Genomic DNA, 24,320 nt, shown 5'->3' with positions numbered 1-24,320 from the left:
TAAACTCTTTTCAAATCCTTGGCTAACCACTTAACTGTGCACACATGGAGGAGACTCCAAATAGCCCAGCAGAGAGCAACTGTTGAAAGGCTGAACAACTGATTTCAGCTGATGCTGTGCTTCCACAACAAGATCAACATTCTTGTCGACCTTTGTAACAGACCCCAAAATCTCTACAACAAATTATCTTCAATGCTTTGTATGTAATTTAAAAACACTAGGAACTAGGAAAAAAGGAAAATATGACCTATAGTCAAGACACAAAGTAGTCAAGACAAAGCAAACTCTGAAATGACCCAGATGTCATAATTAGCAGAAAAGGACTTTACAGAAGCTATCATAAATATGTTCAAAGACTTAAGAGAAATTATGACTGTAAAGAGTGAACAGATGTGGAGTATCAACAGGAAAACAAAAGCTATTTAAAAAAGAACAAAATGAAAACTCTAGAACTACTACATATAATATCTGGAGTGAAAAATTCCTGAATGAACTTAAAAACAGATTATAGATTTTGGGGGGTGGGGAGCAGTGCAAAGAACTTTAAGATCGATTTGCTAAAAGAAAAAAATATTGAAAAATAATTGAACAGTGCCTTCATCACTATGGAATAATATCAAGAGGTCTACATCCATATAATTGAAGTCTTCCATGGAGAGGACAGAGAGAATGAGGGAGAAAATATTTGAAGAAATGATGGCCTAAAATTTACAAATGCGTTTAATATATTAACCTACATATCCAAAAAGCTCAATGAGCCTTAAGCAGGATAAGTATAAAGGAAACTATACCTAAGCACATCACAATCAAACTACTGAAATCCAAATATAAATGGAAAATCTTGAAAGCACCTAAAGTGAAAAGAACATATTACATACAGAAGAAGAATGCTATAAGTAATGCCTGGCTTCTCGTCAGACACAATGGAGACAAACACAGTAGAACATATATAAGCATGGAAATTTTTTTTAAAAAGCAAAAACAAAAGATCTATCAAACCAGCATTATATAATCAGTAAAAATAGCCTTTGAAAATGGACTTTTTGAGATGAATGGAAATAAAGAAAAGTTATTACCCAGTAAGTCTGCCCTAAAAGAAGTTATTCACGTTGAAGAAAATTATATCAGATGGAACCTCATAGTTAAAGAGTGAATAGCAATAGAAATGTTAAATATGGGTAAATATAAAAACTGTTTTCTTTCTTCTTCCTTTAGTTTATTTAAAAGAGAACTGAAAAATTTAAAGCCTTCCAAGGAAAAGTTTCAGCACGTGAAGATAATAAAGAAAAATCTCAGGAGGACGGCTGTATACCAGATGTAGAGATAAAAACAGACATGGAGAAAAACTTCCAAACAATCTATTTTTAACCATTTTCTAGACTACTCAGTGGACCCTTTCAATTGGCAGCTTAAGTCCTTGTGGAAATTCTATTCAATTCTTTGCTGATGGCTCCTCCCTTTTACTTCTCCATTTATTTCTTTGGCATATAACAGGGAAGCAGCATAAAATAGGGTAGAAAATAGAGGATAGAGCCATAATGGGGTTTAAGGACCTTTTTTTAGCTTGAGTTTTCTCAAAGGTATTGCCTCAGGCAAAAACTTGTAAATAAGGAGCAGGAGTGAGTGACTGGGAAGAGTGAGGAATAGTGGACAAGCAAATACACAGATTCATTATTAAAATCACTATTGCAGGCAACTGGCCCCCAATCCTGCCTGGAATCTTCTAAAGAGGATGTACAATACCTTTTGGAATCGTTTACCTGAAGATGGATGATTTTTGTCTATAGCTCATATCCCTCATTAATTGAGATTTACTTTGGGGTAAATAAATTCCTATATACTTCCAGACTGAACATGCCTGCTCAAACAGAGGGCTTCCCAGAGGCAACTATGGCATTGGAAAAACCTGAAGGCAAAAGTGCAAAACATCCAGTACTTGAAAAAAGATGTCAGCATGAGGTAAGCCAAACTCTCACTACATGTGCACTGACATCAGAGACAAGGCTAAGAGGATGTGAGTCAGGAATCCAGAAGCAATTCATACAGTCTGTATCCTTTGTACCACTCAGATACACCTATGCCCTGTAATAAGTCCCATCTGCCTCTAGTCTTCAAGGTGATGGTCAGCCACAATCTCTACATGTGACTTAATAGATAAGGATTAATACAGTAAACTGCAGTCTTCACTGCTGAAACTGGTCTTGAAGTTATAAGACATAATTGTCTAGGTTTCTAGCCTAGTGGAATGATGCAGACCTTCATCTCTGAGCAGGCTGAGCCTTTGGCTATCTTGCTATTGTCAGGCCATGGTTGCTGAAATTGCCATTCACTATTATCAATGGGTGTGTGAACACCAAGAAATGCTGGTGATTGACCCACACCTTGCCAGAGCCTTAGCTATCTCAAATTGCCCAAAGCTTCAGTTTCTGACATCTTCTCATCCTAATTCACCCCCAGTGAGAGTCTAGTACTATATGTCTTAGCTTTGATTCTACCAAAAAGCAAAGCTTCTGTCAAGGAGATAATCCCAGAGTACAAGTGGGGGACCAGAGATAATGGGGGAAGGGGGAAAAGTCTAGAGAAAAGTACACTTTTCATATCACAGCTTTGAGACACTCTGGCTTAATTCTGGTGTCTAAGGAATACCAGCTCAGAATGTCTCAGAGCTGTCTGCTAGAACACCTGGGGAAAGCTTTTACCAATAGGTTTTCACCCCTCAAGGATTTAGGATTTCCCTCAGAGTTAACTTTCATAAATTTGGGGGCTCCATGTGTGAGCTTAACAAGTAAGATCCCATTCCCAGCTGTGGCATTGGAAAAGTCCTAGAGCAAAAAGTGAAAAACACATCGTGTTCATCTGAGATGAGATTCTGTTGAGATGAGTCAAATCCAGAATTACCATTACATCCAGGCTGGAATCAGAGGTGAGACTGAGATGTGAGTTAGGGTTCCAAAGGCTCTGGTACAGCCTTAAGAGCTTCTCAAGGAATTTGGACTGAATTTGGTAAAACATAGCAAATATCAAAGACTTTTAAGTAGAAGAGAGACACAATTATGTTTGTATTGCAGGAAGATTACACTGGAGATACTGAGGAGGATGCATTAGGCTGAGGATGGGATGGTGAAGTATGGGAGACCATTTTGGTGACTTAACCTACAGCTGATTGTTCAGTGTCAGTGAGGATGGGTAAAGGATAGAATTAATGAACTATTTGAGATAATGAATCAATGGGGAAAAGTTGAGAAAAATTCACATTGATAATTTGCTCAAAGATACTATTATATCAGTTTTTAGCCATTACCTGTCATTTAGTAGGGAATAGAGTTTGTTGACGGAATCAGTGTGGTTTCAAACTTAGGCAAAGGAATGGATCATGAGGCCAATCATAGTATATGGATAGAAAAAAATAAACTCATGTGTTAACTGTGGTTATATCCAAGGAGGTGGCTAGAGGAGGAATTGAAACGATTTTGCACTTTCATTTTCTAAATTATTATCTTTGTGGCATTTTTATCTTTCAAAACGAGATGATAGGAAATTTGGGGTGATGATTTTGAAATGTGCTATCTCAGAATCACATACACTCACTTTTCCTTATTAACATTTTTAAAAATTTTATTGAACTTTAATTTATTTACAATGTTGTGTTAATCTTATTAACATTTTTAATATGAGGACTACTTCAAGAAAGCCAGATACTTCACTGATAATCAAACTGTTGATTGGAATTCTGTGGAGCATTTCATAAGATGACTTAGCATGAGATTTCTGTGATATTTGTTTTGATATTTGCATTACCTAATTTCTGAGACTAAATCCCACATGTATCTTTACAATATAATATATAAGCAATAGCCGCAGCAGAAAGTTAATGGTACAGAAGTTGCACTCATTTTACTGAGAACAACAAATTTAAAGGTAGAGAAATATTTTATTATAAAACCCACAACTTCTTTACATATATTGGTGGGATTCATTATACATAAACATTTTTCATACCATTTGTTATCTGCAATCTAATATCAGCTTTTCTGCTCGATTAAGGCTTTATTATAAATATATGCACATACATATTATATGACCTCAAGAAATTTGAAAATCTCTCACCTATACCACCTGCTCTCTTTATCACCATGTCAATTTCATGACTGACAACCAGGAACAGGAAGTAAATCTGTAGAAAATGCAGCAGAGTAAGAGTTAAAAATCAGTGGACAGACCAAATAACTTTGGAATGAGTGGAGTCTCTAAGACTTGAAGTGAAAGGTATTGCACATAAGCACTCTACTCTAGTTGATAAAGTTGTTTCCACAAGAATCCTAGGTTAACAATTCTGGTGGAATTGTTACATGTATGGTGGAATAAGGAGATGGTGGGAGCAAGGTTTCTCACTGCTGGAGTGGGAGCATACAGATTAGCAAGAGGAAGCTAAATGTACAAAGGGTAATAAATTAGAGTTGGAAACCTAAGTATGAACTTATGTTTAGGTTACTTTTGATACAGGTGGTTACATATAGAAATATTTATATAGGTGTGTAAAATACAGCTTAGTAGACACACATACATTACCTTGCTCTGTCAGCTGAGAGGTCCTAGAAGCAACTACACCTAGTAGAACCATGCCTAGTGACCAGATCTTGGTTTCTAATAAAAGGAAACTAATTAAAGGAATCAGGGCTCTTTGGAGAAATGGCTGATTCTAGTGCTGAGGTAGGAAATACGCAAGATAAGCCTGGAGCTTCTTGTAGTGCCAGAAATTAAGAAAGTTTTTTGTTTTTTTTTTGAATCAGAAAACACCTATATTGACAGGAGTATGTCAAAGAGATACAGGAGCCAACTGAAAGAGCTCCCAGTGGCCAAATCTGGAACAATTTGAGCAACAAAATAAATAACCAAAGTATAAAATAAATAGCCATGAGTACATACTGATGTAAAGAAATGATTGAATAAATAAATAAATGGGGAAGTAAAGTCTTCCATGCAGAAGAATTCCAAACAATTTATGTAAGTACTCCATCCTCAAGGAGGGGGAGAATAACTCCGCATTCCTTTTTAATTATTTTTAAATCTTTTGAGATTTTTTTTTTAATATCACCTTTTTGAGGTATAATTGACATCTTAAACTGAAAGATATTTAAAATGTACATCATGGTGATTTGATATATACATACACTGAGAAAGGATTCCCCCCATCTAGTTAATTAATACATCCAACACCTCAGGTATTTATCATTTTCTGGTTTTAGTGAGAACATTTAAGTTCTACTCTCTTAGCAAATTTCAGTTATACAATTTAGTACTACCAACCATAGTCACAATGTTTTACATTAGAGCCTCAAATCTTACTCATCTTATAGCTGAAAGTTTGTACCCTTTTACCAGTCTCTCTCTATGTCCCCATTCCCCAACCCCTGGCAACTATTTTTCTACTTTTCTGTTTCTGTGAATTGACTTTTTTCCCCCATTCCTTAAATGTGGACTGCACATAGTGACTTCTTTCCAAAGAGTACGGAAAGGGGGAAAAAAGAGTAGCTTGACAGTGAACAAACCTGACAAACACGACCCCAGCCAGGTAATCAAGATCAACATCAACAATGATATGTCATTTGATAGTATGTAACCTTGATATGATGTGATGAAAATGGTACTTTATTTCTGTGGTCTTCCTCCCAAATTCCATAACCTCAGCCCAACCCTGAAAAAAAACACCAGGCCAATTTTAATAGAAGGGCATTCTATAAAATATCTAATCAGTACTCCTTAAAAAACTGTCAAAGTCATCAAAATCAAGGGAAGTCTTGATTTGTCACAAGTCTTGTCACAACCAAGAAGAGCCAAAGATACATGACAACTAAATGTAATGTGTCATTCCAGATGAGATCCTGAAACAGAAAAAATATATTAGGTAAAAGCTAAAGAAAGCAAATAAAATATAGACTTTAGTTAATAATAATGTACCAATATTTGTTTGTTAATTGTAATAAACGTACAATTCTAATGTAAGATATTAATACTGGAGAAACTGAGTGTGGGGTTTATGGGAACTCTTTGTACTATCATCTCAATTTTTCTGTAAGCCCAAAACTGTTCCCAAAAAAATCTATTTAAAAAAATCAGCAGATACTGAAAAGGCATTTGATAAATTTAAGTATAAATCCTTTTCATTAAAATAATAATTTTTATTAAAAAAAATAAGATACTTCCTAAACATGATATACTAGAGAAATTTAAAACTCAGAAGCTTTGAAAGAACTCACAGAGCAAATTTTATGTAGATTAAATAACTTACAAGTTTCAAAATAGTTCTCTCAAAGGAAAAGATAAAACCTGAAAAAACATATTCAAAGTGAAAACAATAAACAAGGATTGATATTCTAAACTGATATGGAGGCTTACAGATTTACTTTTTAAATAATACCTCCGTTTCAAAATGGGCAAAAGCCATGAGAAGGCAATTGAGAAAAGAGGAAATAAAAGTGCTTTAAAAACAGTGGGAAATTATTGGGTTGGCCAAAAGGTTCATTCGGTTTTTTCCATAAGATGGCTCTAGTAGCACTTAGTTGTCTTTAACTTCATTCAAAACAATTTTGTTAGATTGTCTGTGACAGCTGTCATATCAGCGTGCATTTAAAAAATAAGACATCAAAATTGGTGAATTTTTGTGTAGCCATTTTCATATTGAAAATGGAAGGAAAAAAGCAACATTTTTGGCACGTTATGCTTTATTATTTCAAGAGAGGTAAAAACACAACCGAAATGCAAAAAAAGATTTGTGCAGCATGTGAAGAAGGTGCTATGACTGATCGAACATGTCAAAAGTGGTTTGCAAAGTTTCGTGCTGGAGATTTCTCACTGGACGATGCTCCACGGTCAGGTAGACCAGTTGAAGTTGATAGTGATCAAATAGAGACATTAATTGAGAACAATCAACATTATACCATGCGGGAGATAGCCGACATACTCAGAATATCCAAATCAAGCACTGAAAATCATTTGCACCAGCTCGGTATGTTCATCACTTCGATGTTTGGGTTCCACATAAGTTAAGCAAAAAAAACCTTCTTGACCGTATTTCCCCATGCGATCCTCTACTTAAACATAATGAAAACGTTCCCTTTTTAAAAACAAATTGTGATGGGCGATGAAAAGTGGATACTGTACAAAAATGTGGAATGAAAGAGATCATGGGGCAAGTGAAATGAGCCACCACCAACCACACCAAAGGCCGGTCTTCATCCAAAGAAGGTGATGTGTATATGGTGGGATTGGAACGGAATCCTCTATTATGAGCTCCTGAAAAACCAAACGATTAATTCCAACAAGTACTGCTCCCAGTTAGACCAACTGAAAGCAGTACTTGATGAAAAGCGTCCAGAATTAGTCGACAGAAAACGTATAATCTTCCATCAGGATAACTCAAGACCTCATGTTTCTTTGATGACCAGGCAAAAGCTGTTACAGCTTGGCTGGGAAGTTCTGATTCATCCGCCATATTCACCAGACATTGCATGTTTGGATTTCCATTTATTTAGGTCTTTACAAAATTCTCTTAATGGAAAAAATTTCAATTCCCTGGAAGACTGTAAAAGGCACCTGGAACAGTTCTTTGCTCAAAAAGATAAAAAGTTTTGGGAAGATGGAATTATGAAGTTGCCTGAAAAATGGCAGAAGGTAGTGGAACAAAAGGGTGAATACATTGTTCAATGAAATTCTTGGTGAAAATGAAAAATGTGTCTTTTATTTTTACTTAAAAACCAAAGACACTTTTGGCCAACCCAGTATTTTGTCTCACTGCTACTCAAATAAATAAAAATTAAAGCATAAAAGAGATACAATACTATTCTATTAAATTCCAAAATTATATATGATCATATATAATATATTGAATATATATATAGCAGGTTACAGACAACCAAACAGTAGTCTCTACAGACAAATGCTGGGGAAAATGTCCATGGATACATAAACTTTTTGTATACGTTTACAAGAGCCTGAAAATGTTGTTCACATATGACCCTAATAGTCTATCCTTGGAGTTGGTAAACTGTTTCTGGAAAGGGCTGGAGAGCAAATATTTTAGGCTTTGTGGGCCCCATAGGCTCTGTTGCAAATACTCAGTTCTGCCCCTATAGCGTGACAGCAGCCATAGACAATTCTGGAAGTTAATGAGAGTGTCTGTGTTCCACTGAAACAGACAGTGCACCAGATTTGGCCCATAGTTTGCCAACCCGTGCTCTTTCCTAAGGAATAACAAAAGTGAAAGAAAATGCATGAAGCAAAATTATGTGTACTTTATTTGTGAGGAAAATGTTAGCAGAAACAGGCATTAAAATGTTAAACAGATCTTTCTCTGGATAGTGGAATAAGGACTTTTTCCCATCCTTATTCCTACAATTGCACTGCTTTATGTATCAAAAATAAGAAAAATCCTAAAGCATCTTCTTTGAATTTGTATTTTATCAGTAAGCTAAAGATTCCCAGACCAGTTTAAAATTTGAAAGTATTCTTTTCTGTTGTTTACATATATTCAAAAAAGAAATATTCTGGATAATATTCATCCAATTCTCCATAATAATAGGCTTCTTTTGACATTAAGAAATTATATTTTAAAATATTACTTGTTTCTAATCAATTCAGATTATGATTCTGAATCTACTTCTAGTTATTCATGAAATGCTTCACTTCTTCCGGAGCTTCTGATACTTTATGGGGATCGCCTAAAGCCACAATATTGGAAAATGTTGCCTGTTTTTCTAAAGCTCTTTTTAATGATTCGTGTTCTAATAGCCTCTGTTTAAGTGACAAAAGAACCACTGTTGTTAGGAGGGATGTACAGTGCATTACACAAGTTTACCCTGGCAAGCCACAGGCCCTGATCTGCAATTCTGTGTCAGCACTTTGCAGTCCCACTAATATGGATACAGATGGGTGTGTGAGCTGCTCCAGGCTTCTCATGGGGCCAATGAAAACATGGAAAACAAAGGCCTTTATAAGCTCAGTGCTGACCACAGTCCCTACAGTATTGCTAAAACCACATTTTTCTCCTTGCTTTCCATATACAGAATACCTCTCACCTGAGAGAAATCCAATTTCATTCACAGCCTAGGACCTAAGTTTGTTGTTCTAGTGAAAGTCATTGCTCCCTTTGGAAAAGGGAGCATGAAGCCTTTTTCGCCTTTCTCTACGAACTTGCAAAACAAGTCACTAGCTCTCTGAACACACAGAATGCAGACCATGGACAGCTAGTTAGCCTAGAGCAAAGGCATACAGTTGGGTTGACACTACATAAATTTAGCAAAATGAAAAAAATGAAACCGTTATCTGAGACCATTGGAGCGAGAGAAAGATGTGCTTGCTCAGCTCCACCGGCACCACGAAGAGCCCCACCCTGGCCACCACCAAGGTCGTCATCTCATGTCTTTCCCCCCATCCATTATTCTCTCTCAGAAGTACATGTGTGCTATTATAAGAGTTTGTGACTAGATTAGGTTTGGATTGACTTGTTTTTGTCGGCTTCCCTCACTAGAAATAGGCTCTTTGTGAAGGCAGACACCATAGTCTGGGTTTTATTGTTGTTGTTGTCATCATTGTGTTCTGTTTTCCGTATTAAATCTATGATAAATATGTGATGAATGCATAGATGAATAGCAGGCTAATTTAGTGGAAACACTAGATTACTATGGATTACTGGATTACTGACAATGTGTGTTCTAGTTTGGCTGGACCAACTAGTTATTAATGTGGTTCCCACTGTGATAATGCTGTGTAACACCCAACCCAAATCTCAGTGACCTACATTAGAAAGCATTTGATTTGCTCACAAGTCTGCAAATTTTCTGCAGATCTGCTCAGCTTGCTTACAGTCAGGTTTGGGTCAGGTTGGCTTCACATGACTCTTCATTCTGACACCAGCAGCTACTTGGAGCATGTTTTCCCAGTAAATGGCAGAAGCACGGAGAGCATGTTGTTTTCTGAGCTTTTTTCGTCCTACTATTCATGTGCCTTTCAGGCTCACCCACATTATGCTCTGCCTCACACCAGCCTACGCAGGGTGACTCACCATCCTGCCCTACTGTCTTTTGTAGAACAGTTTCATCATCCCAAGAAAAAACTCTCTGGCTATTACCACCACTCTTTTGGACTGCAGTGCTTTGTCCTGAGGTTGATTTTTAACCCCAGGCTCTTCAGAAACTCACTTGAACACCACGATCTGGTACCAGTGGTCTGCCTCATATGTCCATCTTTGCTTTAAGAAAGTTCCTTAGTAAACTCTTCACAATGTAACTCTGCTGCTTAGGCAGAATTTTCAGTCCCTCATAATCTATCTTCCAGTTTCCAACTATAAAAACAGTGTATTATCTCAGATCAGTTCTTAGACTACTGGGCCCATCCCTTATTCTAGCCAAAACTTTTCTCTTCTAACTGTATCATCTAGCTCTTGCCAACTTCTCTATCCCCCATCTCACACCACTCTCTCCTTTGCTCACTATCCTCCAAATCCACTTCTTTTTGTTCCTTCAGTGTGCCGAGCCCTCTTATTTTTTAACCTCCAGGCCATTCCACTAGGTTCTTCTTCCAGTTCCTCAAATGTCTGTTCATTCTCAAATTTCACTCTCACTCTCCAATATCACTTTTTGGAGATGTTTTCTCTGGCCATCCTATCTAAAACAACTTCCTCCCATTCTCAGACTTATCATGCTCTTTATTTTCTTCTAGAGTCATTTATCCATTTCTATATTTACTGATTTATTGTGTGTCTCCTTTAAAAAGAGATAGTATGTCTGCCTAGTTCAGTAATAGTCTCTGCTGCTCATACAGTGCCTGATACATAATAAGTGTCTAATAAATATGAATAGAATAAAAAATAAAACTTTGGGCTCAGGCCTTCCAAAATCTTCAGAAGTTTGAACTCTAAGCAGGAAACGTATGAACACTTGACTTAGTTGCCTTTTAGTGCTGGCGTCCTAGGCCCCTGGTTCCGTGACCAGATTTTTTTGCCTGGGTTTAGAATACTGACATAGTATTCTGAAGTCTCTTACCTTGGGCATTCAACTTAGCTCCAAAGTTCTGGATTCCAGACTCTGTTTTCAAGAAACAGGGACCTAGAGTATCAACTGGTCTTCTCTCTTGCTTTCCCTGAACTTGACCTCTTATGTGCTATTATAATAACTGCTGTTCCTACCTGCTTTAGATAACAAACACAGAATTGACCCCAAAGCTGCCAAAGTCCTCCTTGTCTGACTGAACTCCTGTCCTTATCATCTCTTATCCCTGTCTTTCCTCTCTAAATCTTCCTTCTTCTGTTTCGACCCTGATCATGGCATGACTGTGAGTATAAGGAAGGGGTTAATGTGACACATTTTTAAAAGCTAATCATTCCAACTCACAGTAGCCTCTCTATTAGGAGGCTTGTGCAAAACTCCTAGTACATTTGTCTCATTGGATACAATAAACCTCCACATCAGCAATTAGGATTGCTTGCCAACTCTAATGTAGATAGGAGCTAAATCTGCAACGTTTTCAGCATTGGGTGCTTTTAAACAACTTTTAGATACAATTGAGACCATATATAAGCATTGACAGTGGGTATGTCTTGAAGACTCTCCTCTGTAAACCTAATTTTACCACCTTCCTTAAAATCCATTGTCCATAAAGCATTTAAGAAAAGCTACTGTGAGTTGCCTGGATATTTTCCAAGCTCTGGATACCATAGTTAGTCACATGGAATGTGGAATGGGCTAGACATCTTGGAATTGTTCTTCTTAAACTGGTGTAAGCTATTGACCCAATAGCTTTAATAATCATTATTTGTTTAACAAGTTCCTGTGAGGAAAGCTATGCAGTTGTCTTGTGAAGTAGCTTCTTAAAAGGCTTTTATTTTGTCTGGATATGATAAGGATCATTACATGGTATGTCTAACTGATGACTTAGTGCTCTTTCAGTGCATAGAAACTTCTATGGGAAAAAGAATTAGACAATAAGTACCAATGACTTAATACATGCCATGTTTCCAATTCAATTTGCTTTGATAAAAATCAAATAATCCCCAGGAACACAAATATTTATCTACAGTCATTGGACAGTCTGTTAAAATTGGCATTCTTGGTCCCTCCAAAACATTCATTTGTCCTTTATACGACCCACACATTGTCAAGAGGTTAATAATGTTGAAAAATTCCTGTGGTGTTCTCAGTTTTTGTGCTATCTGGCAGAGAAACATCAGAATCCTCAATTTTCTTTTCAACATAGCATGTTCTTTATTCACAATCAATGCTCCTCTGTCTTAATCAACAAAATAGGAAACAGATTTTAAAATTCTAAAAGCACTGTAAATTCATAGCATTTTTCCTTTGAAGTAAATGTTTTATAGGACTACAATGAAACATGAAAAGAATTCATATGATCAGAAGGCTTAACAATTAAGAGCATAATAATCAGTCCTCAGTGGAATAGTTCAAGATTTTAAGGGCAACCAGGTATTATTAAAGAGTTTGGTAAAGTGATTTTTAAATGTGCTAGTTTTTATAGAATATATTTCAAAATATGATTCAACCCTAAATACAATTATTTACCACATTTCCTAGATGCAAAGATTATTCTTTCCTACTTAGACATTGTTTTTAAGTATTAACATTTTACCTTGGTTCAATTACCCTGGCACCAAGGTAAAATGTACCTGAAAAAAAAAAGATAAGTTATCTACTTTAATAAAAGCATAGCAGATAAACTTTTTTATTGAATATGTCAAGTACATGTTAAATGATAAAATATCATAGGACTAACTATAGAGGATACCTTCATAGTCTCATACCTAACGTGCTTTCAAACAAGACTTGAAAAAAAAGGAAAATTTATAATTTTTTAGATATGGCAATTAAGATTAGTCACCAAAGTCAAAAGCATAGGTGTGTTTCATTTTCTTCAGTAAGTTTCAGGTGCTTAGAAAAAAATTACCACTGGAAGAAAACTTCTCAGATCAGAACCTCAGGAAAGAAAGTTAGAGCCCAATTCTAATCCATCAGGGAGATGGAAGCCTCTATAAACAGTATATTATACAGATTCCCATTAGTCTGTATGATAAGAATGTTGCTACTAAAATGTAAAGCAATAGACCACCATTTCTCTTAAAGTGACTTGTAGCCTAGAGATGTTTCCATTGTGATCTCCTGTCCCCAACTTCTTTCTTGGACCTTGAATCCCCTCCACCTTTATCTAGCTTACCCTGACCACCCTTCCTCTCTACCGCTATTTTCCCATCTCCCTTACCTCCTTCAAGTTGATCTTGCCCAGTGAGCCCATCCTGATTAACCCCAACCAGCCTTGTTCATGTCTATCCCACGTAAGCACTACAGCTTCACTCTCATACACTGCTCCTCTACTCAAAGATATTTTGCCTTGGATCTATATTCAGCAGTTACCATATGGGTGTGTGTGAGATCTGAATTCTGAAGCTGTTCTGCCTGTGCTCAAATCCCAGCTCTGCCCTAACTACTGTGAGGCAGGTTAACTAACCCCATTAAGCCTCAGGGCCCCCATCTGTAAAGTGAGGATTATAACAGAATTTACCTAATAGGGATATTGTTAGGACAAAATGAGGTAATGCGAGTAAAGCACTCAATTCAGTGCTGGTTGAGAGTAAATACATAATAAATACTGGTTATTATTATTATATTTATTATTTCACCAACACAAAGGCAATTCTCTTCAGTGCAAAGGCAAAGTATTTTATATTATTTTGTATCATCCTGTAAGTATGGTGACTGCACTGTTTGAACTGAAATCTGGACAAATGATCCCACAAATCATGTGCATTTAAGTGGCAAAGGAATAGAAACATTGAAATGAGAACAGTACCAGTTGATTTAGGGTGGGAAAATCACTGTATGTATAAGTCTTATGCTTTGCTTTTTTAATAGATTGAGTCCTCAGATAAGAGCATGTCAGGTCTACACAGGACTGACTTGTTTGGGGTGGGATTCGGAATATACAGCAAGTTAGGACAAGCTGTTTTCCTTCCAGCTTGGGATGCATAAATATAGACACCTGTGTGGCATACTAGGCTATTGCTCTTAAAGAAAACCTTATCTTCACTTCCCACAATTTGTTGTGAGGACAATATCAGGAGAAAAACCTTCCCAGTACCAGGGTTGAAGAGACCAGCAGACGAAACAGTGGGGAAATAGACTTACTATCACTTGAAAACTGAATCTGGAGGGAAAATGTTGGTAGAACTGGAACCCCTGTTGACAAAGAAAATGGTCCAGAAGGGCTGTGGTGTCTAATGTCTTCAGTAATTGTGTGAAGACAGACTTGACACTGATTGTTTTGGAAAATCCAAGTTTAACTCTTAGAATCTCATCTATTTAGTTGCAGCTTTGTCAATATTTGAAATCTGTGTTTATAGTATATAAGGACCAGGACCTTTTAAAACCCTGCCATTCATGTACCCTGAGAAAACCATAATTCAAAAAGAGTCATGTACCAAAATGTTCATAGCAGCTCTATTTACAATAGCCAGGACATGGAAGCAACCTAAGTGTCCATCATCGGATGAATGGATAAAGAAGATGTGGCACGTATATACAATGGAATATTACTCAGCCATAAAAAGAAATGAAATGGAGGTATTTGTAGTGAGGTGGATGGAGTTAGAGTCTGTCATACAGAGTGAAGTAAGTCAGAAAGAGAAAAACAAATACAGTATGCTAACACATATATATGGAATCTAAGGAAAGAAAAAAAAAAAAGGTCATGAAGAACCTAGTGGCAAGACGGGAATAAAGACACAGACCTACTAGAGAATGGACTTGAGGATATGGAGAGGGGGAGGGGTAAGATGTGACAGGGTGAGAGAGTGTCATGGACATATATACACTACCAAATGTAAAATAGATAGCTAGTGGGAAGCAGCCGCATAGCACAGGGAGATCAGCTCGGTGCTTTGTGACCACCTAGAGGGGTGGGATAGGGAGGGTGGGAGGGAGGGAGACGCAAGAGGGAAGAGATATGGGAACATATGTATATGTATAACTGATTCACTTTGTTATAAAGCAGAAACTAACACACCATTGTAAAGCAATTATACTCCAATAAAGATGTTAAAAAAAAAAAAAACCCTGCCATTAAGGTAGCACGAGAGAGGCAGACAGACAGACAGGGACAGACAGGACAGAAAGAGAGACAGAGAGAGGCATGTAGCTGAAGGGAACAAGAAAACAGCTCCAACAGGGCCTGGTTGTAACAGCATGGCCTCCTGTGTTCTATAAAGGGAATTGCCAGATAGACACACCCCCTAGATAATTATAAGTACAGCAATACATTCCAAAGTTGAATACAAATGCTTTTTATTATCTTCTATCTTAGAATCCAGGCCTGTGTTCCCAAGCATTTTGGTGGATAATTGAAAAATAACAACATAACAAATTTCTTTCCTTTAGTCCCCATTTCTCTCAGGGCAGATGAGCTATAGTACCCAAGGCAGACACTCCATGTAGCCAAGGACATTTGTGTCTCTCAGGTAATCCAGTGGTCTTATCCTGATGGTTGTGCCCTTTTACTGTCCTTCCCAACCTTGAATGAAGCCAATACACATGCACTCACGGGAACAGAATAGCTAAGTATGGTCTTTTGTTTTCACATTCCTAATCTTCATAGTCTTCACACTCTTCTCCTGACTTTGCTTTATTTTCAAGGTGAAATATTCATATCCCTACTGTATCTTATTTTGATAGCTGAGTTATTGCTATCTCTCACATTGTGCTTTTTAAAATGTCACTGCTAGTAACCAGTTAAGACTTGGTATTGGAAGGACAAATATCCATCCTGTACTGGGGTGAGAACCAGGGGCTAAAAGGTAAAAGCATATGGTTTGTTATCTACTCACCACCAAATACAGACACACCATAATTTATGGCAGTATTATACAGAGCATAAAATTAGGGCAGACAATATTGGAGCCAGGGCTAGGTACCCAGTTTTTTCATTATGCTACTTTCTCTACTTTAGTGCATGCTTGAACATCTCCATCATAAAAAACTTCAAAAATTTATAAGAGATCAGTGGGACAGTCTCAGAAAGGGGAAAAAAGTGATCTGAACGATACCCTCTGATTTCAGATTACTCTAGGCAGCACTCCTATGCTTAGCAGAGATCCTGTGTTCCTCCCTTCAACCTTGGGAAGCTCATGGGAGGAAGAAGGGTATTTATTTTTAGTGTGAGTTACTTCAGTGAGAGAGTGCCCAATTGTTTTGTTGAGGTGGTCCAGACATGAAAAGCTATATATTTGATTTTCAAACTAGATGGAGGCAGGGTAAAGTATAAAGACTTTGGTGTTAGACAGACTAGATTAAAATCCTCCTATCCATACAATTTATGGGAAATTACTAATTTCTCAGACTTTTTATCCCTTGTAAAGTGGAATTCATATCAGCCTCACAAAGTTATTATATGTAAAGTGCATACTAATACATCTGGCAAATAATAGATTCTTCATGTTTATTTCCTTCCTTCCTGCCATAGTTTCAGTTGCTTATCACATAACGTATTTAAGAAACACCAAAGACTTTCTAGATATAACTTTGAAAACATTTTTAGTTCTCCAAACACCAGTAAGATCCAGGCATATCCAGTCACTGAACATTATTAATAGAAGGGCTATTAATAGATGAGGAACCCATATCTTTAGAGAGATTCTTCACCAGATTGTGTGGTGTATTAGAAAGTACAATGAACTCTCTGTTAGGGACCTGAATTCTCATCTCCACTCTCTCATTAAGAAGCTGTTGCCTTGGAAAGGAACACCTAACCATCTCTTATCCTTAGAGAAGTTGTCAAAAGCATTTTTAAGTTCTCCATTTTCTAAAACATAATAATGGGTGCAGCGACTGACTAAAATATGTGAAATTAATAATTTGATATGTTACTATATTAAATAGAGATTACTTCGGTTTTCCTCAGGTATGAAAACTTCCCTTATTAAAGTTTGACAAAGTAAAAGCACTATACAAATGTGAGTTTCCAACTCTGAATCAATGGCCTTGGCCAAAAGCCACTGCAGATTGTCATGTTGTGTGATTATTATTGCTTTTACTATGATGAAAGCAGCATCATGAATTTAATGCAATGCATTGAGCAGCTGCAAATTGGCTAAAGTCCAGCACAGAGAATAATTAAGAGTGTGGGATCTCAGGTGTCAGCGACAGCAGGCCCCCGGCCCGGCCCTGCACCTTGCCATAGCCTTGGCAAGTCACTTCACATTTCAGAACCTAAGTTGCCTTGTCTCTGAGATAAGACATATCTATATTTAAAAGTTGTTAAATGAGAAAATGCAGGTAAAATGTTCTTGGCATTTAGGAAGTGCTTAAGAATCTATTTTCTTCATGAATTTCCACTTTTAGAAATATTATACCAGCTTCTTATCAATAACAATTTTTCTCAGAGTTAAAATTCAGACTTTTACTTTTCATGTTAATGAGTCACTCATCATTGTGTGCGTGTGTGGGTATGTGTGTGTAAGAGAGAGATAGATTACACATTTATATGGCTTTTAAAATGGCAAACTCTTAACAAAATAGCAAGAGGACAGTATTCAGTATGGCTGGGCAGTCATGGAGGCAGCATGGGACTCAAGAACAGCCTAAAGAGATTTAAACATTAAGTAATTCTCAGTAGGAAACTTTCTTCCAACCAAAGCCACAGATGTCTCTAAAGCCCTTCCCAACACAGACCCAGTCACAGCCAACTTGTGCAGGCACATTGGTCAAGACAATTTGCAAATCATCCTTGAATAACAGGAATCACACTTCCAGCATATCACATATCTAGATAATTCAAAACTAAGATAAGAAATAGCCTGCACAATACAATACATGTAAGTACAGTTGAAGAGTCTGTATTTGAGAAGATACATTTGGAACAATTGCCAAAGGGGACAGAATTCTCTTAAGTGGAAAAATCAGCATTGATTAAAGAAAGTGACCCCTAAAACCTGGACAGTGAAGGATGTGACCCAGCACTCTGACACTGACACAGATCAGCAGGTGAATCAAAACCCAAATGACAGGAAGAAGCAAACACAAGCCCAGAACAACCCAGACCAAGCATTCCTCCGACCACATTTATCATCATCCTAGTGGAGTAAAACAAAGGACAAGGTATTGTTAGTATCTAAAACAGTTTGTAGTGTATGCTAGCTTTGCTATACGTAAATTAAATGTGCAAATAAATATATTTTTTCCATTATTTAGGTTGAGTATTTCTCAAAGATGGCCAGTAGTTTTGTTAAGAAAAATCAGGCTACCACACAACATTTACAGAGAAACATGCCCGTGACAAAAGGTGAACAAGACAGGCCTTAATCCTCTTCAAGGGCACCACCTCTTATGCATACACTACAAGTATTGATTCTGGACATTATAATTTTCAGGCCTCTCACCGCAAGATGGGATTTAGAACAGTTATGTAAGTTGACTATCTTTATTTAGGGGCTCAATATAATTGTTGGTGCTCCCAGAGCAGAACAGACACTAGGGCTTTATTGATTTAGAAAGAAAAGATTATGTTACTGTCTCCATGCGAAATTTAAAAAGTGAATTATCTACCTTCACACTTCATCTGTCTCATAAGGCTTCCTCAATGCTTAACGCCTTATTTTTCTTCTTCCTTTGTATCCTCACAGTTTCTTTCCCCAAAAGCTATTCATCTTTTCCTCACCTCACATCAACAAGGAAAGCATTTAACTGATGAGGCTGGTTGCCCCAGTTTACTATGTGTTTTAAAGACAGACCATGGAATCCCCACGATGGAATCCGTGCCAGAAAGACAACTCCACCCCCACCCCCACCGCCTCATCCCTGGAGTGAGAAAACCCAGAGATTTATCTGGACCTGCCACTACCCTTGCCTGAGAAAGCACGAACCGCCGAGACAAGAGAGGAAATGCTGCAGACAATAGCAGAAGCTGCACAGTCCACACACGCTCAACTTTTCACCACACCCATTGGTGGAATTTGTTACCAGTAAACATGCATTGCTCTAAGCACCATTATTTATTACAGATGAAAGAGAAAAATCACCTGCTTTTAAAGTCAGCTCAGCTCCAAATATGATACATACGAAAATTGGATAGTTTTGCTTCTCTGAACTAGAAACTAGAAAGGGTAGCACTTTTCTACCTACAGATGGCTTTTTTCCAAGTACCTTCAGCACAATTTCTGTCTTGAAACTCCAAGATGGACAATAATTTCAAATCATACTATAAAGTAATGAGGGGAGGGAACGTGATGGAAAACCATGAAACATTGTTTGGAAATCTTAAAATCTCTAGAAATTACATGTTGTTACAAATGAAATTTTAGTGTTTGTGATTAACCTCACTAAGCAACAAGAAATGTTTAACATCTAACCTAGGTAAAATAATATTGCAGAGAATAATGAAGAGTAAGGAAAAAGAACAACGTACCAGCCATACTCCGCATCCTGAAGAGGTCTGCCCTGTCTTACCCTAGCCTGTCTCCCTGTTGGTGAAGTTGCTATAATTCTCAGAACTTCCAGAAATCTCTCAGGATCCTCTTCCTCCCTTCCATGGTATCTCTCAACTCAGTCCGGTAGCTGTATATCTGTCTCTCTCTAGCTCCTGTCTAATGATGAGCAGACCGTTCAGTCTTCCCAGCTCTCAAACATAGTTCACCTCTGGAGTCTGTGGGGCTCCCCTGGTTTCATGCTTTGCAGCTGATGGACCAAACTAATGCTCCTCCCTATCACTCTGGAACCTGATCCATTGCCTTATGCCTTCAGTTATTTGGAAGAAAGAGTCAAAACTTGACCTTCCTACTTATTCCTTACTTAACCTCTCTGAGCTTCAGTTTTCTCATCTATAAAATGGGATAGACCTTGCCATCCAAATGGTTATTAGGTTTAGAAATGCTTCATATAAAACACTTAGAGCCAGGTTTAAAACATACTAGGTACTCCATAAGTAATGATAGTGATAACAAAAAATGATAATAATTATACTACATTGGAAGTAAACAATGACATATTATGAAACAAATACTAACTCTTCAAACAAAAAGTTGTTCCCATATTGCAAAATATGTATTGAGCCAATAAAATTTATAGGAGTCAGAAAATTTTTAAATTTTATATCTGATTTTACAAATATCCCATGAGGTAATATGATCAGCATTTTCCAAATGAGGAAACTGAGGCATGAAAGTATTAAATAATTCACCCAAGGCTAACCAGTTGTAATGTCTTAACCCTTTTTTGAACCCAGTTCTCTCTGAGTCCATGCTCTTATTTCACCCTTCTATTCCCCTTAGATTGAGAAAGTTGCCTTTGTTTCAGTACTGGAGAAGTAGGCAAAAGACTTCTGCTGTTGAAAGCCATCCCAATTTAGTTTGAAGTGCCCTAGAGAGAGTTTTCGTAGTTCAACATCTCATTCAGTGAATCCACAATCTTTCCCCTCCAGAACCCACCCCTGTTAAAACCATGACAGGGTCAAAATTGGTCTTTTGGCTCCTCCAGCCTCCCTTCCTCACTGTATTTCTCTTCTCCCTTTCTCTACCCAAGATCCTCAGTGGACCTATGCAGAAGACTAAACGCCTTCAAAGTTTCCCCCCAAAACACAAAAGTGTCCCCCAATTCTTCCTTTCCTCTAAAATGATCTCCCATCTTCCCTCATTAAAGCTCTCATAAACTCGGCATCTCTGTACGTTACCAGCTGGGAGAGAGGGAGGCAATTTAATGAAACCAATTCATCCTTAAGATTTGCTATGTGACAATGTCCGAGACATACTTACTTTACTTTTAAAGAAAACATTTAGCCCCAAAAGGCTAATAATTGGTCAAGTGTCCAAAAATAAAAAATTTTTTGTTTGTTTAGTTTTTAAGTAAAAGAGATCAGACAGTGTGAAAGATTTAACACAAAATATCATTCTTCTAGGCTCAATACTTCACCTTCAAATAAAAAGCTCTGACACTTCTTCACATTCTGGTTTGATCACTGTTTTCACTACTTCCCAGAACTCACACCTTCCTCCCCACCAAAGTAGAACCAAAGAACAAGAATCAAAAGTTTAGTTCACCACTTTTGAAAGAAGATCAAATCTTGTTCTCAACCACACCTCAGTCAATACATTCCTTTGCTGTATATTTTATCTTTTAAATGTGTTTTTATTATTTTGAAAAGAATACATGCCATGTGATAAAAAAAATTAAACATACAAGAGAGTATACTGTAAAAAGTTATTTTCTCACCTTTAATAGACCTCTTATCTTATTCCCCCAATGTAACTGCCATCACATTTTCTTATGTACCCTTCCAGATATTTATCATGAAATGTACATACATGTATATAGTTTTTCCTAAATTGAGAAACATAAACAGTTTTTTACTTGGCTTTTTTATTTAACAATATGTTTTATAGACCTGCATCTATAAACTACTTTATTCTTTCAATTGTTGTATATTATTCTATTCTTCAGATATACCGTACTTTATTGACCAGTTTCCCTATTGATGGACATTGGGTTTGTTCTTAATATTTTCTTATTACAAACAATACTGCAATGAACATAGTTTGCATATATGTTTGTATATATTTGTGAACATATCTATAGGCTCAAATCATCATTGTTCAATAGAACAGCAAGTGCATTTTGAATTTTGATATTCTCAACTTATCCTCCCGAAGTTTTTCCAGTATACGCTTCTTCCAGTGAGTGTATAAATGTGACTGCTTTTTCATACCTTCACCAACACAGTATTTACCATAGATCTTCCTTACCTCTGGGTGTGGAACTGTTGATCATGTGTTCAGTGTGAGGAGCAACAGTGACCATAAATGTATCTTAAACAAGTTGGAATATGAAATGCATTTGGTTAGTTTTCATTTTATAAATATTTTAACAATTAGACATTTAAATATATCCTTCAAACTAGCATCTTGGAAAACCATTCTCTTATGCTAAGGATACTACCAATATTCCAAATATCTTCGCAGCTCTTCTTTGCGTATGGTCTTCATAGTCAGCACCACGTTAATTTTTACCTCTTCAGTGGTAACCGTCAGTCTTTTAATGATAGATTTGATTTTTCTAATAGCCGGAGGCTTTCACAGCCAGTCCTCTGGGAAATAAAATTGGTTATCAAGCAAGATAAAACATTTTTGGTTAAAAATGAAGTATACCTTAAAATAGTGTGTGTTTGTGTGTGTGTGTGTGTGTGTGTATGTGACAGAGAGAGACAGACAGAGAGACAGAGAGACAGAGAAAGTGGGTCCAAAGGATGTTTCCAGTGAAGAGTTTAAATATATTTTATGCCAATATATGTGAAAAGTTTCCCAAGGTCACAGCTCTGAAGGACAATTTGCATTTGGATGCAGACATTGTGGTATGTTTGCTTTAAAAGATTGATTATTTTATAGCTACCACTCATAAAGCTGGTGATTGTAAAACGCCTCACTCTATCTTGGAGGCAGACCACACTTGTGGTGTAAATAATGGTGTCAGGTTTTAACTCACCTAAGACCATTTCTGGTCCTAACACGCCTAGACTCCACTCTGTACCCAAGTAGCCAGGACCTCTTCTATTCCCACATAACAAGTATGACTTCTAACTTACATAGAAAAATAAAAGAGAAAAGTATTCTTTTGTTTCAAAAGAATAATTATTGTTAAAGGATAAGAAGTTACTTAAAGAATAAAATAGCTTAAAAGATACAAATAAGCATAACATTTGTTGGTGGACATTTTTGTTTGTTATAAGGGCTTTAAAATTAAAGAGGCAGGCCACACTCCATCCTGACTCCATATCGGCAACTTGCCAGGATGACTATACCCTGGCTGCTGTGTCCCCAACAGCCCTGCTTTGTCATGATTCAGTTCCAACTGACTTAACTGTCCCCTTTGTCACTTTACAGTTGTACTCCCCAGATCTGCTATTTGCTGTTTTAGAAGCTCCTAATCTCCTACAGCATAGTATTGTATACCTACTACCTCTACGTTTTGTCTACTCATTCCCTTCTTAATCCCATAAAAGGTGGAATTGTGGTTTCCTAAATAAAGATTAGACTTTAAATCAGAGATAGATTCAAATCTTGGCATTTAGTTGTGACCTTGGTAAATGTAACTAACCTTCCTAAGCTTTCCCAAATTAAAAAAAAAATTTATTGTAGGTTCTAAATTATTTAATATATGTTCATTAAATATGAAAAAAAAAGATTATACAAGGCAAGTGTTTGGTGTAGTTTTGTATGCTTATGATACATATATGTTTTATAAAATGGGAACATAATACAATATTTATTGTTCTGCAATTTGGTTTGTCTCCCTTTACAATGTTACCAGTAATCCAGCCTCTGTTTACACATCTATCTACTGACATGATGGCAAAAGTAGTCCTTTTTGTCATTGTTGCTGTTATACTGTATTGTAGTTGATATTGGAAGGTCCTTCTCCATTTTGGTTTTAAATCTTCCACCCTCTATTTGCATACATTTGCCCTACTTCTGTCCTCTAGAACAGCACAGATAATCTAATCCCCTTGCCACATGACAACCATAAGACATTAAAAGTAAGCCTTCATATCTCGCTGACTCTTTTCTTCTCCAACCTAAGCAGGCTTGGGTTTGGGGGATTTTTTTTTATCCATTTCTAATCTGACATTATTTCTGGGTCCTTGGTCATCCTAACAATAGCACACGCCAACTCTTTAGCTTCTCCCACCTCTTGAGGCCTCCTTCAGCTCTATCTCTCACCTGAAACCCTTACCTGCTCCATGCGAATTCATCTCTCTTCCCCAACTTCTACTGGACCTTACTCTGTTTTCGTTTCTCTCCTCGGCTAGACTGTAGAAGACGTGTCTTATAATTCTTTTGGAACAAACCTCCTACCCACTCTTCATCTCTGCCATCATCAGCCTCATAGGAGGGTATCTCAAAGCTATCTTTAAATTAGTTTGGTTGACTTTAGCAGCTATTTCCTCTTTTTATGTAACCAATACATTTTGTGCATTGTTTTAATCTTTAAAACATTCTCAAAAGTTAAGTAATATATCAGAATGTGTTATGGAGTGAAAAAAGAATCAAACAGGGAATTCCCTGGTGGTCCAGTGGTTAGGACTCTGCGCTTCCATTGCAGGGGGCATGGGTTCGATTCCTGGTCAGGGAACTAAGATCCCATAAGCAAAAAAAAAAAAAAAAAAAAAATGAAACATAAAAGAGAACTGTATTCATCATCTGAGATCATTTTTATTTTTAAGTGTGTATGTGTATAGCATAGTTGTCAAAATGATTACTCTGGAGTCAGACTGCTAAGGTT

At 36.9% G+C, this 24,320-nt stretch overlaps 1 protein-coding gene across 1 annotated transcript in view; it reads left to right on the top strand.

The window, feature by feature from the left end:
• The first annotated feature begins 1,890 nt into the window (after positions 1-1,890).
• Positions 1,891-24,320, top strand: part of LOC133097342 (cyclin-dependent kinase 4 inhibitor B) — a 126,454-nt gene continuing 104,024 nt past the window's right edge. The window contains exon 1 of the mRNA XM_061199212.1: positions 1,891-1,959. Within this exon, the coding sequence (XP_061055195.1) occupies positions 1,891-1,959 (69 nt within the window). The remainder of the gene's footprint in view (positions 1,960-24,320) is intronic.

Source organism: Eubalaena glacialis, chromosome 9 (assembly GCF_028564815.1).
Source record: "Eubalaena glacialis isolate mEubGla1 chromosome 9, mEubGla1.1.hap2.+ XY, whole genome shotgun sequence".
Lineage (NCBI taxonomy): Eukaryota > Metazoa > Chordata > Mammalia > Artiodactyla > Balaenidae > Eubalaena > Eubalaena glacialis.
The sequence above is the reverse complement of the archived record's forward strand: the minus strand, read 5'-3'. Positions and strand labels throughout refer to the sequence as shown.